The sequence below is a fragment of the Hirundo rustica genome, chromosome Z, assembly GCF_015227805.2.
Source record: "Hirundo rustica isolate bHirRus1 chromosome Z, bHirRus1.pri.v3, whole genome shotgun sequence".
In the NCBI taxonomy this organism is placed as follows: domain Eukaryota; kingdom Metazoa; phylum Chordata; class Aves; order Passeriformes; family Hirundinidae; genus Hirundo; species Hirundo rustica.
The window spans coordinates 73,495,152-73,513,860 of NC_053488.1; the positions used below are offsets into that span (position 1 = coordinate 73,495,152).

Here is an 18,709-nt window from a genome sequence, read left to right on the forward strand (position 1 = left end):
TGGGCCTACAAAAGGCTTTTGTTTTCCTCACTACACTCCTCCTTCCCCTTTGGAGTCCCGGAGTACAAACAAACACCTGAATCTGCTCACTACTTTGTTGTCAACAATCCTCAAGAAGCCCACTTGCACAGTGCCTGGTACATAGAATCACAGAATCACCAAGGCTGGAAAAGACCTTCACAGTCATCAAATCCAACTGTCGTCCCAGCAATACCACTGTAATCCCATAACTACTAAAACGTATCACCCAGATATGCCAGATTCAGATGCATCTTGGATACCTGGCTCCCCTACATCCCTAGGCAAACTATTCAGATTCCTGACCACCTTAATTTTTTTTTTTCCTAGTATCTAGTCTGAATCTTCCCTGTCTTAGAAGCAGGCCATTTGCTCTTGTCCTCTCACTGCATACACATTGAAAGAGACAGACCTTCATCTCACTACAGCATTCTTTCAGATAGTTTTAGAGAATGATGAGGTCCCGCCCTAAGCCTCCTCAAGACTAAAGAAAAGCAGTTCCCTTGGCCACTCCATATTTTCTGGTCCTTCCCAAGCCTTGTTGCCCTCATCTGGATACATGCCAGCACCTCAATGGCCTTTTCAAAGTGAAGAGACAACTAAAGACAGTACCTGAGGCACAGCCTCAGCAACGCTGAGGACAGGGGGACAATAATTTCCCTAGCGTAAAACCAAAAAATCAAACAGTACAGATGGCCCAGCAAGTTTCAGCCTTGATCCATGAGCACCAGCCAGCCTGCTGCAGAAAGAAGTTTTTCCAATTTGCTTTCATATCCCAGGTTGTGGAAGTTACATGCACAACAGTTTCAGGCATCTTGAACAAGTGATTAGTAAGCACTTGCAAAACATGCCCAACTCTATACAGGAATCATGCAGGATTTCTGATCAAGCCAATCTGGATTTCCAATTTAATATTATCTCACATGTCTCTTATCATTCAATTAAGACAATTTAATTTGACCATCAAAATCATCACAACACAAAAACCTGCTAAAGTACTGTAAATACATTAAAAATAAACAGATTGCATTGGAGCACAGAAATTGTGTAGTGCGGCAGCAAAGGAACTGGCAGCAGACAGGATTTTATTTATTAACTCCGTTAATCTGGAAAATGGCAAACAGCGTGTGAACTCTATTAACAGAAAAATACTTAAACAGAGAAAGCCACCAACAGCTCCAGGGAAAGAAAATAAGAGTAACAGCACTAAGCTACATCCTCTATCTAGTAAAATCAGTGGCAAAGTTTCTCACTCTATAAGATAGGACCATGTTCCTGAGTTTGTTTCAGGATGAGACAACAGAAATACACTGCTCAGGCAAGCACCAGCTGAAAGAGAATTGGGCTGGGGGAAAGCATACCACACACAAATAATTTTTACAGGTATAAGAGACATGAAGAAAAGTAAAATCCTAAAAAGAAATTAAATAAAAGAAGTTGAGCCCTAAAAAAATTAAAATACAGTGATCTTAGGAAATAAACCTTTGTGCATTTTGGATTGCTGTTATTTAATAAGAGTGGCAGAAAAAAGAAAAAAAACACACAAGGAGAAGAAGACACATGTCATCAGGCTTGAGATACAACTGAGTAATACAGACCAGTTGGACAGAGTAGTAAACATACTTGAGGAATGTTTTTTCTATGAGCCACTGTTCCAGGCAGACAAGAAAACCTCCCCACAACACCTGGCAAAGGCTAAAAGAAGCTTAGCTGAAATTAACTATTTAGGTACACCTTAGACATAGCTCTGGTGTTAGGAATACACACTCAGCTTTACCTCCTTTTGCACTATTAAACTCACTCCTGATCCTTTTAAACATTACCCAAATAGGAAAACATGGCAAACTTTTCCCACCCTGTGGGATGGGGAAAAGGCAATATTTATCACTGGTAACAATGCAGAAAGTAGGCAGTACTGGCTGGGAAGTGAAGTGAAGTAAAAGACAGAAAGAACTGGAAGTGAAAGACAGAAAAAGTCTGCATGCAGCAAGTGCTCCATTTAGTAGTAATGCTTTGTGATTACATGTCTCATAATAGCTCAGACTTAAAAGACTTGCACCAAGTGGTCTGGAAATACACACTCTTCAAATCATGAAAACACATCTAGAAAGCAGTTGGAAGAGAGAGGGAAATAAAAGCAAGCGATTCTTCTTGTCGTTAAAGAAAGCAGCAATGCCTAATACAAGACAGTCACACCTAGATTTCTTCCAGCCAGCTCAGATCATAGAGAAGAGCACAAAAACACCTTCAAACTTAAAATACTACTTTCAAAAATCACCATTTTGAATGTCATCACATTATCATAAAAAGTTTTCTTTCCTTAACACCCCAAGAGGTCTAGTAACTTATAAAAATAATTAAGTTTCTCTGAACACAACACAGAAGGGAAATAGGAGGTTAAAATTTATTTTATTCATTTAAGTAGTTGCAATATTCTATCCTGGGCTTTTCTACAAGCATTTTTCTTACTCTAAACATAAACAGACTGCCTTGATAACTTTTCCTCCCACTCTGTTACACAGAACTGCTTCTCAGGTTGGTAACACGTCTCCAGAAACTGCAATTGCATATGATAGGAAGGCTGTATCAGAAGAGCACTGTGGGAAAGGTGCTTACAGTAACCTAAAGCAAAAAAGGTTTAATGCCTACTTCTGTTAGGCTTTGAGTTTGTTCCATTCCTCCCTCCTCCTCTTTCCAATTCTTCATGGCACAGACTACTTTCCTAATTCAAACAATCACAGAATGGTCTGGGTTGGAAGGGGCCTCAAAGATTACCCAGATCCAACATCCCTGCTGTGGGCAAGGACATCTTTCAATAGACCAGGTTGCTCCAAGCCCCATCTAACCAGGCCTTAAATACTTCCAGGGATGGGGCATCCACAGCTTCTCCTGGCAACACGTTCTAGTGCCTCATCATCTTCAACAGAATTTTTTTAACACCTAATCTAAACATGTCTTTTTTCAGTTTGAAGCCATTCTCCCTTGTAAGAAGTCCCTCCCCACACTTCTTGTAGGCTTCCTTCAGGCACTGGAAGGCCACATTTAGGGCATTCTTTTTTCAGGCTGAACAATTCCAGTTCCATCAGCCTTTCCTCACAGAAGAGGTGCTCCATCCCCCTAATCAACCTGGTGGCCTCCTCTGGATTCACTCCAGCAGGTCTGTGTCCTTCCCGGGACCCCAGAGCTGGATAGAGGGTTCCAGGTGGAGCCTCACCAGGGTGGAGCAGAGAGGAATAATCTCCTCCCTCCCCTGCTGGCCATGCTGCTCTGGATGCAGCCTAAAGTACAATTGGCTTTCTGGGCTCTAAGATCATGTCCAGCCTCTCATCCACCAGCATCCTCAAGCTCTTCTAGGCAGGGCGCCTTATATGTTGCTCATATGTTTCCTGCATTGGCAACACAACCATTTGTCAGCCATAAAAAAATCCTTACCTTTCCCCTTGTTTTACTCATTAGGAAGAATTTCACGGATCTTTACTACCTATAGTTTTGGTTTTCTTGTCCCCTTAAACTGCACATGCGTAAAGAACCAAAGTATTATGTTCTGGAACATTTCCCTGACAGTCCTGATCATCTCATATATGTATCCAACTTACTTTTAAGAGTAATTTACCAACCACTCTATTTGAAAATAACATGTCACATACTTTTTCTAAAGAGCTTCTGATCTATCACTAAACACTAAAACCCATCACTAATTTGCAGACCACAGCTCAAAACTCTTCAGTACTTAAGTATTTTTAATGTAATTAACTCATTTTCTTAAACAAGACTCAGATGTCTTACTTTATTTGCTGAAGCACAAAATAAGCCAGGTGTCAATAATACAACATTTTGTCAAAACAGATAAAACATACCTCACTTTATAATTCAAGAAAAAAGGAGAGGGGTGATCAAACACCCTTAAGGTCTCACTGGTAACTATAGGCTCAGCTGCCATGCTACAGCTACAAAATGCACGAAACAGTATTTTAACGATAAAAAAAAGATTAAGTGTAAGAAACAAATCTGACAGATCTTCATTGAAAAGTTTTTACACAATCTATTAGAAAAAAAATCTGTAATACAAAGATACTAGTGAGGGAAATCTAGATAATGGAACAGGGGAAGGTGGATATATGAGAGGTATTTCAGCAGTTTTACCTCAATTTCTGCCTCTTGGAAGCACAAGGTTCTCCTTTACATTTTCAGACTAACTTATAAGCTCTGCTCTCCACTGCCCACTGCTTGAATTCCACACTGAAAGGTGGTTTTCACTCACTAAAGGTTGAACTTCTTAAAGTTGTCAAAGTTCACGAGCAAAATCACTCATCCTCAGACTTGTACCTTCTGCAATTAATACCTTCTTTAAATATGTACATTGTTTTTTAAGACTGTCTCACTGCACGCTGTGTTGGATTCTGAAGTTTGATGTATGTCAAACATGAAACCACAAATACAGCAAGTCTTTTAGTCTACACATAACTGTAAACTAAGTGCAACTGCAAACTAAACTTGAGTATGAGCCTTCCACTTCCCTTGACAGTTTTCTAGGTGATGTCACACAGACGCATGGATGAAGAGACATCTTCAGCTCATTCAGCTGAACAGGATGTCTACAGCCCTGGTACAGCTTCAAGACAGCTGTTATTTTAATGGATTTTCTGAGCTCTCTACTGACTGTTGCAACACACCAGCTATTACAAGACAGTATCTATTACTTCTTTTCTTCCAGGTTCTTCTGCATGTGCTAGAGTGGGCAGCTACCTCACTTCACTGACACACCTCTAAGCAGAGCAGTCAAACTTAGAAGCAACTCAGCACTTCTTACCTTCACACAGTTTTTTATGGTTCTGTCAGACTGTAAATTTTTTGAGGATGAAAGAGGTATGCAATGCACCTGAAATGACATCCACATCTCACAATCATTTCCAGCTAAGAGGTTTGTAAGGTTTTTTTGATTTGCAGACATCTTTCAGTACAGGTAACAGAGTGAATATTGTAACTTAGAGTCTATGGTACAGTCAATAGTGAGTCCATTTTTCTTGTGTACAATTAGACGATGCCTACAACTGCTGCAAGAGGAAAACAAAAGGACCAAATTATTTACTCATAACTTGTTTCACCTTCTTTAACCCTAAGGCTTGCTCAGTCTTGAATACAGGCCATCAGATTTCCTCTGCAGTTTCTAATTTCTCAGATACTGCTGAGTCCAGCAGCTTCTCTACAATTTTTCAATTCTTTAGAACAAATCACAGTATGGACTTTTAAATTTGCTATACACTGTCAAGATCTCCAAACGCTCAGCGCTGTGCAAGAACATGCAAGCAATGTCATCTTACTGATTACAGACATTTAGTGCCATGTCCTATTACACAAGCTAAGAAAGTGTATTTTCTTGAAAAGTGATAAATTTTGAAGAAGGACATTTAGAAGAAAGGAATAATAGATTTATAAGAAGCTCAACACAACATTCAATGCAAGCATGACAAGAATGTTCATCAGCAGATCACTTGAAATAGTTCCTCTGAAGAGATACATCATGGTACTTCTCAAAGTTAGAGTCTGGAGTCCTGCATTTCATTCAATTACCATCTTAAAGTACTCCAGTCTTGGCTACATAAATGCATTCTGGCATGCAATTCCCAACAATCCATTCTTTCACTTTCTGGTCATATTCCTTTAATTCCTAATGCTTCCAGGAACAAAATACTAACTGAGCTTTGAGGCACAGTAAGAATGATACCTCTTAGTGACTGGCTCCAATACTTAAGACCTGGATAATATTGTAACAAACTATAAGAAAACCCCAAACTTATTAATATCCTCCATTTATACTTATTTTTTTTTAATGTGACATGAGTTAAACTTGAGAGTTTGTCGAATCTTCAATCTTGCAGATTCTCTGCTTCTAAATAAACTTCAGACAGCAATCAGCAACAGCACAAGAGCATTACCAATAGCAACCTCTACCAGTAGAAATTTGACTAATAACTGTCAATTATTCAATTATCTACAGTATAAAGACAAGCTTATATTCTAATGAATCTTTACTTGTATATCTTCATTTACAAAGCCATTCTTCTACAGCAAAGTCTCAAGCTGTTTTCTCTGCTCAAGTGTTTTCTCTGCTCTGCAAGTGTTTTTCAGAATAAGGAACACTGTATGTTGTCAGATCTTGCCTGGCATTTCACAGGCCTTATGGCAAACAACCTTGGAAAAGATAACCTGCAGATCACATTCTTTCTGAATTCAGGAAGGCAAATAGGCTTTTATCTGTCTTTAGGATTTTCTAAAATTGAAGATAACCAACAGAGAAGAGAGCTGGAAAATGTGTCTGACCTACTCCTGAGTCAAGACACTGCAGTTTCTATACCCTAGTTAATGTCATCAAGAGGTCATGGTTAACAGCAGAAATAACTGACTTCCATGTGCAGAGATAGATACAGAGATACAGTCAGAGATAAAACTAACTGACATTTTCATCTTATCAGAACACCACAAATGATAGCAGGAAACAGGTATGGAATTAAAATCATCTGAACTATCTTACGCACATCTAGACTGAAAAAAGCTTAGACATTATATAGAAAGCTCTGAATTCTCTACAACTTACTTCTGTTATGCTTAGATGTCTCTCTTCAAGGGCATCCTTGAAATCTTTTTCCTAAACTTACCTCCTTTTCCACAACTAGTTTCAAAGAGTCTACTCTGGACATGTGAAAAGTAATACTAGCAGTAATTCAGGGGCTGAAGTTAGTGGCCTTACTTGCTCTCCGAAGTAAAGACAGAGGAAACTTTGGCAGCTGCAGTGGCACAGGTCCAGATGTGATCATTGCTCCAGCATTATTACTCTTGGTAAAGCTGATCTCACAGACCCACTTCATCAGTGGATCATAAGCTGTTTCTCACTACAGAGATTTTCCACTTGCACAGATAGCCCACACCGCAGCTTGCACACTGAAATACATTAAGCTGTACACTAAACACCATTTGTGTCAGGCACATCTCAGCATTCCTGCCTATATTAAAAGCACATGCAAATATGCAGTAACTCCAACAATTTGCTTTGTTGAGCAGAAGCAATGTGATGGTATCCTGAGCACAGAAAAGCTTTTCTGCCCAAACCACAGATTTCTTCAGAGTTAATTTCATTCTATCATGAAATAAAGTCTAGCTGATAATGGCTTATAATCAAGATTCTCAGCAGTTTAAAATTCATTCCAGGTGAACAATGATTTCTGAGCACGTACAGCTAATACACACACAGAGAGATAAAAATGCAAAAATATATTCCAGTAAAACTTTATGTCAGTTCTTACCAGAATCATTTATTTGGAGATAAAGACAGAAGTTATTGGACAATCACACAGGAGATTCTTACATGACTATATACTAATGCATTTGTGACCTTGAAAATCATGTATGATCTATTGGTGCTGGAGTTAGGATACTTGAGATACCTATCAAGTACTCAGAGTATCACCTGTTTAACAGCTCACAGCACTGCTCTCCAACCAGCACCTCCAGGACACTGCTATTCATCTCTTAAGTAATTCTAACATTGTCCTCAGCACACACCCAGGTGTTTATTTCCAGAAGCTGCCAGGAAATTCCTCCTGTACCATCAAGCATCCAGAAAACAACCTTGTTGGTCTGAAAACTGGTCTGGAAATTCATTTAAAATTACAACTCTAATATGAATATTGGTATTTTTATCTGTCACATTCATTTATGCTGATTTCTACACTGTTTATATATAGATTTCACCTCATCCTTTCAAATTCTTAGAGTAAATACAGTCTCATAGAACAAGCCATTAGAAATCACCTTCAGTCAAGAATGCTGGCTGCTTTAGTATCAATAAGCTAATAGTAAATAGCATTTGCACTAGGAATCAACTGTTACTGAAGAGTTTTGTAAACAATGACTCTGCTCAAGAAATAATTAAAGAATATATCAGCCATAACCTAGTAAAACTTACACTACTAAAGGCACCTCATCTGATCAGCCAACAAACAAAACCAAACCACAAATCCAACTCTGTCTGCCTAAAACCTTTCCAGCAACAGCTTTTTCTGAAATACGCAAGGGCAAGTTGTGCACCAAGAAACACAAGAGCTTTGCTTTTTACAGAGGCAAGCATTAAATTTCTATTGCACTTGCACCCAACAGGGGTCTACAGCTTCCCAATGGGTTGTTGAAAATCCCACCCCAGAGCACTCAAAGGAGGAAAAGTAGGAGAGGGAGATTACAGTAAGGATAAGAAAGAATAGTGACAAAGACGGTAAAGGATAAGAGATCAAAGACAAAAAGAAAGAAAGCAAAGATAATTTATCCTACCAGAGACAGCACCTCTTGTCAGTCAAGACAAGAAACATTGCCTCCCAAAAAGAATCTGGCACCAGGAAGTGGCAGAAGGAAGGAAGTGGCCAAATCTGACCTGAGGTAAGAAAAAAAAATTCAGTTATAATTTTTTTTAGAACTCAGTCTGTTGTTTCATCTTACTTTTGCAGTATATTTTTTAAAACCTTTTTTTTATTTAATATATTTCTTCATCTGGGTTTTGTTAATGATGACAGTAGGATGATACAAATCAAATGCAGAACAGTATTTTAATAGTAATAATCTGATTTAATAATAATCATCTAATCAGTATTTTAATCAACAGTATTTTAATAAAAATGGGAAATTATAGACAAATTTTAAGTAATATGGGGACATAATATGAAGTGATAGCTGCAAACAATATATGCTAGTGAAATGTCCCAATGAGTAAAAAATTCAGAAGATTGGACTTATATTTATAAAACTCACTGCAATGGAGTACAAGACCACTAATTTCTACCTGTAGGAGACTTTGCTGACTGCCTGTTGGCACAACAAAATCTACACCTGATATCTCATGTGCACATGGGAGAAATATCACAGTCTTTTGTATCCAAGTTCCAAGTTTATTGCAACAAAAAAGTTGCACCTAACTGTCTCCAACTGAAAATGCAGTGACTTTTAGAGACAGTCTCCTAGAAGCTCCAAATAAAGCAATCACAACAGAAGGAACTAACACAAACACGAATTTCACTGCAGGGTAACAGATGAGCAATAAAAAGGAACACTCATGAAAAGCAAATCACAGAGTACGCCTAAAATATTTTACAAATATTCAAACACTGAAAACAGAAGAAAATAAAAATTCCATCAAGTAAATCCATCCATCCGCCCCTTATCAATTTATACAAACTACATTTTCAGAACAAACCTGGCAGGAGGGGAGAATTGCTTTTTCCTAACATGTCAGAGCCTCCAGTGACTTCTTCTAGTCATAGTTAAAAATTAATTCCAAATTAGAACAAATAACTTCAAGTGGTAAAAATAAAAAGGTGTATACACCTCTGATACACAGTTCCAAGGCTTCTGTGATGCTGCCTCACAATTTTTACTTGCCACAGATCTCATTTCTGAACTTAGTAAATGACAATAAGTTGCACAAAACTTTTCAAGTAGATCTGAACTGAAATGTTGGGTTTATACATATTTTCTGAAAGTGAAACTAATGAGCTTGTCTCTATGCCTCACACTGAATTGCAAAATGTTCTTATTTTACCATGTCAAAATGCTACACTGAGAAAAAAATGCGGATAACTGTTAGGACTAGATATACAGAAAACTGTTGGAGTAAGTTCAAACCAAACACTCAAGTGATACTCAAGGAAAAAGGAGCTAAGATTTAAGATCCTTGACAGCCACATTTGAATCAGAAGTAGTTAAAATACCTGGAGCAGAAAGTCTAAGATAAAATTCAAAGCTTTAACTGTTAAATCTGGATACGAGGTAGCTTCAAGAACAATCAATAAAAAAATTCTCCATAATCTCATCACACAGTGTACAGAAAAGCAGTTCAATTTTCTTCCTCCCCTTGAATTTATGAGATTTCTTCTTATATTTGAAAAGGGAGATCACAGATTCCTTTTTATGCAGTGATGCCTTTCTTTCACATTCTCCATCAGCTTTTCTGAGGCAGACAACTTTTCAATTTCTGTCCATACAGTAATTCCCCCTCACACATCCTTATATCTTGAGTCACTAAACAGCACTCTGCTTGAGATTTCAGAACTCCCCACAGTATCTTAATAATGTTAATGATGTTGTTTCTGTATGAGTGAGCAACACTTCTGCCTACAGCTGAAGTTTTATATACCCCTTCTCCATTATGTCTCCATCTTCAGAACCTGCAGCTACCAAATCTGCTCATCTGTTTTAAATCCTGTAGAGGGGAATAACACATAGCATGTGGAAGATTTACTCCAAATGATTCCAGGAAAAAACAAACAAACAAACAAACAAACAAACAAACAAACAACCCCCATGAAAGCTCACATGAAAATATATGCATCCCTAGTATCAATCTATGGTCAGAATCTATCAGATGTGATCTAACACAATTATATTCCTTTCTTAAAAAATACCACCTTACTCAGTGCAGAGCATGTATGATGTTCAGTAAACAAAGAGGAAAGTCTCTGTTTGTTTTGTCCTCCTTGGCCAGCCAGAGCCCTTAGTTATCATACAGTTCAAAAAAATTTGCACTGATTATGAATTTTCTCACTGCCTTCTCTCTGCAAACATTTTATCTACAGCATTCAGTGCAGCCCAAACATCAATGAATTAACTCTAACAACCCTTCTAAGCAAGATCTCACTTAACTCTTGAAATAGAGGGAAACTACAGGATGTAAAGAATAAAACTCCAATTCTGCGGAACCCAGTCACCCAATCTGAGATGACAAAGGATAGATTCATAAGAATTCTTGATTTCTACAACTAAGTGTTTTTCCAAAGCTCACTGCTTAGTTAACACACAGTTGCAGGTGTGAATGCCCAGATTCCAAAATCCCAACTCAGGTCTTCAAATGGAACAAACAGCTAACAGCTACCTGTGAATTCCTGACAAAGCAATGTACCTAGCAGTTCACATGAACTGCACAGAGGACCGGACAGTTCATCCAGCTTTCCACAACAAAGCTCCCCTGTCAACATCTTGGCTAGCCTTTCTTTCTGTAATGTCTCTATCCACTCATTTGCTGTACAGTCCCTAACACTGAGTGGTGAACTAACATACAGAACCATCCTATACACCCTAAAGAATGCAGGGTGGTGTGGAATAGATAATATGCAGCTGTACAAAATAAAGATACTCAAATGAGATTGAATTATTGTTGTCTCTGAAACCTCTCTGCTACATCCCAATTCCTGAGCAATATTCTTCAAATATGCTAGTGTGTCCAGCAGCTTCTTGAATGTATTAACACTGCAGTCACTGCTTTGGTTTCATATTTAACAATAACGGAAGTAACGTAACAATGAAGACACAACAATGAGCAGTGACACCAACAACTCTCCCTCAAATGCTATCAGTAATGCAAACATGCAAAAGTATTTGAATAGCTTTCTTCTTTTTATTTAACATGTATGAATTTTATTTGTCCAGTTCCACTCAAGCGATTTTCATAGCTCTACAAATTTCCTGAGTCCTTCTTGCTCAAATCAACATTTGGAAGGGAGCTTTTTCACCATTCGTCTTCTCTCTTCACCTCCACCTAATACTGTTAAAAGTATCACAGATCAGTTCCAGTTTTGCTGCTTAAGATATAGGCTATCAGCCTTTCAACATCGATAATTTAGATTTAATCTTCTTCTCCCTTTTCCCATTATTGTGTCATTACTTTTTATAAAGACCTGAGAGAAAAAAAATGTTCTACCTTTACAAATACTTTTGGAGGACCTTGTTAAGACACTGCAGAAACAGCAGATAGGTTCAGAGTTTTCCTAAACCAGAGCCACAACCCTTGTTTTGAATCCTAGCTTCCATAAAACCAGTGAGTATCTTGCCAGTTAAAATATGAATTCTGTTTCCACCTCTTTTTATCATTAAATGACAATTCAGTTTCCTATTAAAATCAAACAGTTTAATAAAAAAGCAAAATACTATGTTGAAGTATTTCCAATCACATTTGCAGCTGTTTACATTTAACATTAACATTTTTTTGTGTCTGAACAGGGCTCCAACTAGTCACATTGTTACACTAACTCATTTGAAGATACTGCACTACATCTGTAATTAAATGAACTAATAAGCGACTATAGAATAAAACTAAGAGTATGAAATACTTTGCATATACAATTGGAAAATGCTTTGGCAGAGTCAAATACTAGTGCAAATTCAAAAAACCTCACTGTTTGTCCTGGTTTAGGGACAAATTTGGGAGAAAACCTCTGAATAGGATCCCTCCGGGAAGCAAACCCAAGTGGCCCCTCCCTCCAACCGGTCCAGTAAAAAACCTCTTTGGAGAAAAGTGGAAAAAACTATTTTACTTAACAAAGTGCATAAAAGTATAAAGAATGAATAATATGAAACAATAAAACCTCTCCTTCTGGAGTGAGATGGCAAATTGAGAGAGTCCTTGCCGTTGGTGTAGCTCGGCTCTCTCTCAGTCTCTCATCAGTCCCAGTCCCTCTGGCGCTGCTGGAAAATGCCGAGGTCCAGGCCCCGGTGGGACGCAGGTGCAGCCCCCAGTGCTCCCCTGGGTTTTCAGTCCAGAGCAGGTTTAAACAGTTCCAAGAAAAAGGGAAAAAAAGAACAGTCCAGGGAACTTCTCTGCTCTAGCTAGTTGAAAATAACTAAAAGCAAACAAAAAAAATCTCTGTCCTGCAGTCTCTCCAAGCCTCCGCCGAACACCCCGTCCGCAGAAGAATGTGGAGGAGTCAGGCAGTTTTCTCAAAACAAACTCCGCGCTTCTCCTTGCTCTTCGAACCAGTCTTTAAGGCACAGAACTCAATACACAGCACAAACAGAACAGAAGAGTGGGGATAAAAGCATCATAAAGTTACCCTAGGACACTGTTTTATGTTTCATGTACAACTTAATCTGGACTTACTTTCAACAAAATAGATCTCAGTGGCAGCAACACATGCAAGAATTTTTATTATTCTGTATTGTGAAACAGCAAACTCCTTGTTTGGAGAAGATGCAAGCAAAGGAAGTGTTAGAAGGCAGCAAGTTATAACTGGTCTCACAGACGTGTATCTTATTACTACATGCCACACTTCACCAACACCATATCTTGAGTACTTTGTATGAAAAAGATGTAATCTTGTTAAGTGAATTTTAAGTTCTACATGCAAAAATATATTAATTCTACATTTTGTGTGGCACTTTTATAACTGACACCACATGAAGTATTAAGTTATGCATCAATTGGCTGCGCATTATTGTGACAGGAGTTTGTATCATCCTTCTGCCGCTCAAGTATAACATGGCTATTGCAATGTTACAAAGGGTAGAAATAACTCTATTAATGTTTTGAAAAAGTTTGTTTCAGATTAAGTTTTATGTTTTGTATTGTGACTTTACAGATAACATCATCAACCCAGACGCCCAGTCTTTTCACCGTACAGCTAGAGGTCTGGACCGAACATTACCCTTATACTAATGGTTTTCAAGAGGTTGGTGTATACTCAACTGTAGCTATGATTTCTTGAATTTTAAAGATGATTTTACATGCATTTCTTTTTAAAGATTTACTTATATACCTTTCTACTATAAATAAGCACTTGATTTCAGTATCTCTACGAAACATATTTACGTATACACACAAAGAAAAGGAGCACAGAAACACTGGCTCCCTCCACTAAAAGGAACTCAAAGCCAGAAGAGAATATTTGGAAAGGCCATATGGTTTTGACAGTCACTGCTCTCCCCTCCTAGCTGTGTTACCACCATCCACTCACAATTCACTTCAGGTGGTACCAGGATTAACTGCAGACCTTCGCTGATACATAAGAAATGCTGACAAATGGGGACCAGCATGAAAGTTCCAGCACTTGCATTGCTGACAGTTCCTTGAATCTTAAAGAATACCTCCTTTAGTGAGAACAGGCAGAAAAGGATGGAACTGGGTCTGGGAGTGAGGCGCAGAGCATAAGAGATGGACAACTAAGTGATGCGGGTGATACGGAACTGGGAGCCCTCTGGAGATGCCAGCTGTAGGGAATCTGAACCCAGGCCAGTTAATGCTGTTGTGACCTAGTTCCAAAAAACAAGTTGCAAAAATGGTCTTGTAATGATAATACTGGAAGATGCAATTCTCAATTTTTCTGCTGTCCTGGGAGGTGTCTACTGCCAGATAAGAAAATCATTGCCAGATACATGTTCACAAAAAGACATAACCTGGAAAAAGCAAAATACCTTCTGGTAAACTTTTCAGAGCATAAAGGAATTACCTACCTGTTCCTTGCAGGCCACCAAATATTATCACCACTTACTCCTCCACAGAGGGGCTAACCCAGAGAAACACAGCATTTTGTTCCTAAAAAGGGAACAACATGAAATCCAAGACCAGGGAATGACCTCATGTTGCATTCTACAAAACCAAAGGCAAAGAACAACTAGCCTCTTAACACCTAATCACACAACAAAAATGGTTTCGAAAAATTAGAAGAGCCTAGCAATACAGAAAGATAAATACTTAACTCTTGACACCATTACCAAGGAAGTATATTGAACACTGAATAAACGTCAAAAAAATGCAACACTGATTCAAATTCTAGTTGGTGTCCATTTTCCTGGATTTGAGAGAAACAGACGTCTGGACCTCACGTGTGAAATGAGAGCACATGAAAACGCAGGCTGTGGTGAAACTTTTAGTGAAGGGTAACAAAATCTCACTTTTAAAAAAACAACAACAAAACCAACTAACCAAAACCCCAAAGAATTGTTTTGTACTGATTATTACACTGAAGCATCAGTCAAAAAAAGCCCAATGGAAAGTAAGCGTAAATCTCCATCAGATGCTTTACAGCCTACTTAAGCCCCAAGCCTTTAGAATTCTATCTTCCCCAGCATTTGCACATCCAGATACATACTTTTCCACCATAAACTGGCACAGCATTCCCATTCTGTGAAGAAATATCAATAAATCTTGTTTGTAACTTTGTGTACAGACCATTTTAAAGAAAATACACAGAAAAAAAATTCATATAAACGTGATTAAAACTTGCTTTTTCCCTATACCATATCCTTCCAAGACAGTCATCCCCAAACTAGTCATACTGGATCAAAAATTGTCAGCTGTGAACAACCTTGCACAGCTCTGAAGCAAGAATCACCTCTCTTTTTGAGTATATCGTTTCTATGTATTTCCAGAGTTCTATCAAAACCAAACCCCCAAACCTCTTCTCCAAAAAGCTGGAAAACCATCCCTCCCATACTAATATGTGTTATTCTATCCCTGTAACTAAAGTTGCCTAAAATAACACTTCTGAAGTGTGAAGTAAGAGGAGAATGACTGAGAAATTAAGAGACAGACAATCTTAAAAAAAAAAAAAAAAAAAAAATCACAAGGAGACAGCAGTAGATGTCATTTTTAATCTCACTGTGTTCTCATGGTTCCAGGAATGCACTGCTTGTTCACACACACACACCTTAGAAGTCTACATCCAGGATCCAAAACTACCAAAACTCACACTTGCTTTCCAATTAGGTAATTAATTAGGCAATTATCTCTTTTTTTCTAACTAGGTGCATCTAAAGGAATCTTCTTTGGAAAGAGAATAAGAGAATAATATTAAGTCCAGTTTCATTAACAGTCACTCCTTCTAAAAATACCAACAAATATCAAAGACAGGAAATGCAATTTTCCCTGCTACAAACATCTAACTACTAAAGGCAAAATCCATGCTATATTTTCCGTAAGAAACACACAAAACCCCCCTACTTTCACATTCTATTTTAACAAAAAGACAGGGCTGGAATGTCTTTTTAACACATATCATCACTTCTTATAGTAGTCCATGCACTTGTTACTGAAAACCACTAAAAAACAACATATGATATCACTTATCACTATGATAAAACTTGCATAACTTTGACCTGTTCAAGTTAGAAAAGCCTGTATTCCTCTACTGTACATTAAAGAGCGTATTATAACAAGCATGATGATACAGACTGCTTAACCTTACTACACCACCAAGAGCAACTTTGTGCTCAATGATAATTTTATTTCAGTTAAAAACTGCATCTTTAACCATAAAGAAATCCATCTCCACCCTCATGGGGAAACATGAAGGTGAGGGGTGGGGGGAAGGGGAGAAAAAGCAGCAGTCCTACTAAGCTTTAATTTTAGCAAGTAAACAACCAAAATAAGTTAGTGGATTCAGGGAAGACAATACTGTAACAGAGATAGACGTGTACCTGCAGAAACAAGAAGTCTGCAAAATACGGCAATACACACCAAAACCCCATCATATAATACAACACCCCCAAAAATCAAGCTAATAACTAGAAGTTAGCAGGATGGGCCACAAATATCGAATTCTCCTCTAATGTTTCTGTCAACATGTTTTACCATTAGATGAAATGGAAAAATGATAAATTAGCTAAGAGAAAATGAAGACAATACTGAATTAGTTCCTAACGTGGCAGAAAGTTACCATTTCAGATGACAACCCATCGTTTTATAGAATACTAGACCAAACACTTTACACACCGGTAAACAAATGTGGAAAAACTGAACAACTTTCTCTCCTGGTTTCATATTCCCATCTTGTCCCTGCAGAAACGCCTTTCTTAGCTTCCATCTCTTCCTCCACCCCACTTCTGACTAACTACCCACTGAACTCCTCCATGGCGGTAAACACAACGGGTCCAGAGGCAAGCAGCACACAGAACATGTTTCTCCGGCGGCCTCAAAACATGCCACTACTACACCAGCACCGGCCTCCTCGGCCGCAAGGCAAAACGGAGGGAGAACGGGCAGAGCCTGGGACCGCCACCTCTCGTCAGGGCCAGGCAGGCTGCCCGCACACTTCTGCCCCGGGCCGCGCTTCCCCGGCACCCTGGGGGGCCCTGGGGCGCGGAGCCCGGCCGGACCCGCCGCGGCGGCGGCCGACACGTCGGCAGGGCCGCCCCGCGCCACCGCCCACCCACGGCGGCCGGGCCCGCCGGGGGCGCCGCACCTCGCTCCGCCCGTCCTTCGGGCGGAGTAGCGCGGCAGCTCAGCCCCCCCGCCTATCGTACCTGCGGCCCCGGCCCCGCCCGGCGGAGGCCGCGCGGCGAACGGGCCGTACCGGCCTCCCCGGCTATGACACTGCAGAGCGCGGCCCGTCTGACGGGGCCTCTCCTTCCTTCCGCCGCCGGGCCCCGGGCCCCGCTCCCGGCGGCGCCATGATGATGATCGGCCCCCAAGGCCGCCGGGTCGGGCTCCGCCGCCGCGGCCGCCGGGAGCGGCCTGGGCGCCCCGCGCCGCTCACCTTCATGTCGGGACATCCTAGTTCAGAGACGGCGGCCCAGGCCCGTCCCGGGGCTCCCGCGGGCAGCTCGGGCGCCGCTGCGGCCTCGGCCCCCGCCGCCGCCCCGGTGTGAGAGGAGAGGGGCCGGGGCTGGGCCGGAAAGGGGGCGAAAACACAAGAGGCGGCGAAGAGCCGGCCTCCCTCCTCCTCCTCCTCCTGCCTTCTCGCTCGCCCTACGGGGGGCGGATCCGGCGGCAACGGCTTCCCGGGCGCCGTGACACGGTGACTCCGGGCCCCGCCGGCCGCTGGCGCCGCCTCCCGCGCCGCTCCGCCCCTGCCGCACCAGCGACGGCGGCGGCCGCGCTGGAGCCTTCCCGGCCCCGGGTACTGCGCCTTCCCCTTCCTCCTCCCGCCCCGGCCGCGCTGCCGGAGGAAGAGGAAACTCCCCGGCAGGGCGGCGGCTCTCCCGCGCGGGCTGCCGGGCCAGGGCGGGCTCCGCCCGAGGCAAGGAAGCGGCCGAGGTAACAGAACCCAGCAGCGGCCTGACCCGAAGGACACACATTAATCAGCTTTCTGATGTAAAAGGAGCGGAGAAAGAGCGCTAGAGAACAGCCGGCGTTCCGTCACTGATCGCGTTACTCATTCTGCCAGATTTGGGGAGATGCGATTCCAGGCACAGGACTGGAGTCTCCTTCGTAGGGTGGTGGTGTTTTTTGTTGGTGTTGTGGGTTTTTTTGTTCTGGGTTTTTTTTGTTTGTTTTGTTTTTGTGGGGGTTTTTTAGTTTGTTTGTTTGATGGGGTTTTTTTTGTTTGTTTGTTTTGTTTTTTGTTTTTTTTGTTTTTTTTTTCCCCGCGTTCCGCCTTCATCAGGCATGCAGAGGACTGCCAGAAGTGTCCTTCAGTTAAACTCTAGTTCTGTAAAGAGGATGCCCACGGGGTGTCGTGTGTTGTCCCACTTACAGAATCACAGGATAGCTTGAATTGGAAGTGACTCACAAGGATCGTCAAGTCAAACTCCTGGCCCTGCATAGGACAACCCCTTGAATGACACCATGTGCCTGAAAGTGTTTTCCAATGCTTCTTGAACTCTCTCGGGCTTGGTGCTGTGACCACTTCCCTGGCAAGCCTGTTCAGTGCCCAACCACCCTTTGGGATAAGAACCACTCTTTAATGTCAAGCCTAAACCTCCCCTGACAAAACTTCACACTGTGCCTTTGGCTCTTGTCACTGGTCATCAGAGGTAAAGAGACCAATGTCTGCCCCTCCTCTTCCCCTCACGGGGATGTTGTAGACTGCAATGAGGTTTCCCCTCAGTCTCTTCCAGGCTGAACAGACTCGGGGACCTCAGCCACTTCCCATATGGCCTCTTCTCAAGGCCCTGTATTCCAGACAAGTGTCTTGATCTGTCCACAGCACGAGGACTTTTC

At 40.9% G+C, this 18,709-nt stretch overlaps 1 protein-coding gene across 1 annotated transcript in view; it reads right to left on the bottom strand.

Annotated features, from left to right (window-relative positions):
• The window catches only part of LOC120765670 (E3 ubiquitin-protein ligase KCMF1-like), a 43,839-nt gene extending 25,995 nt beyond the window's left edge, over positions 1–17,844 (bottom strand). Inside the window, 1 exon segment of the mRNA XM_040090758.1 lies at positions 17,304–17,844. Coding sequence (XP_039946692.1) covers positions 17,304–17,844 — 541 coding nt within the window.
• Positions 17,845–18,709: the final 865 nt, after the last annotated feature.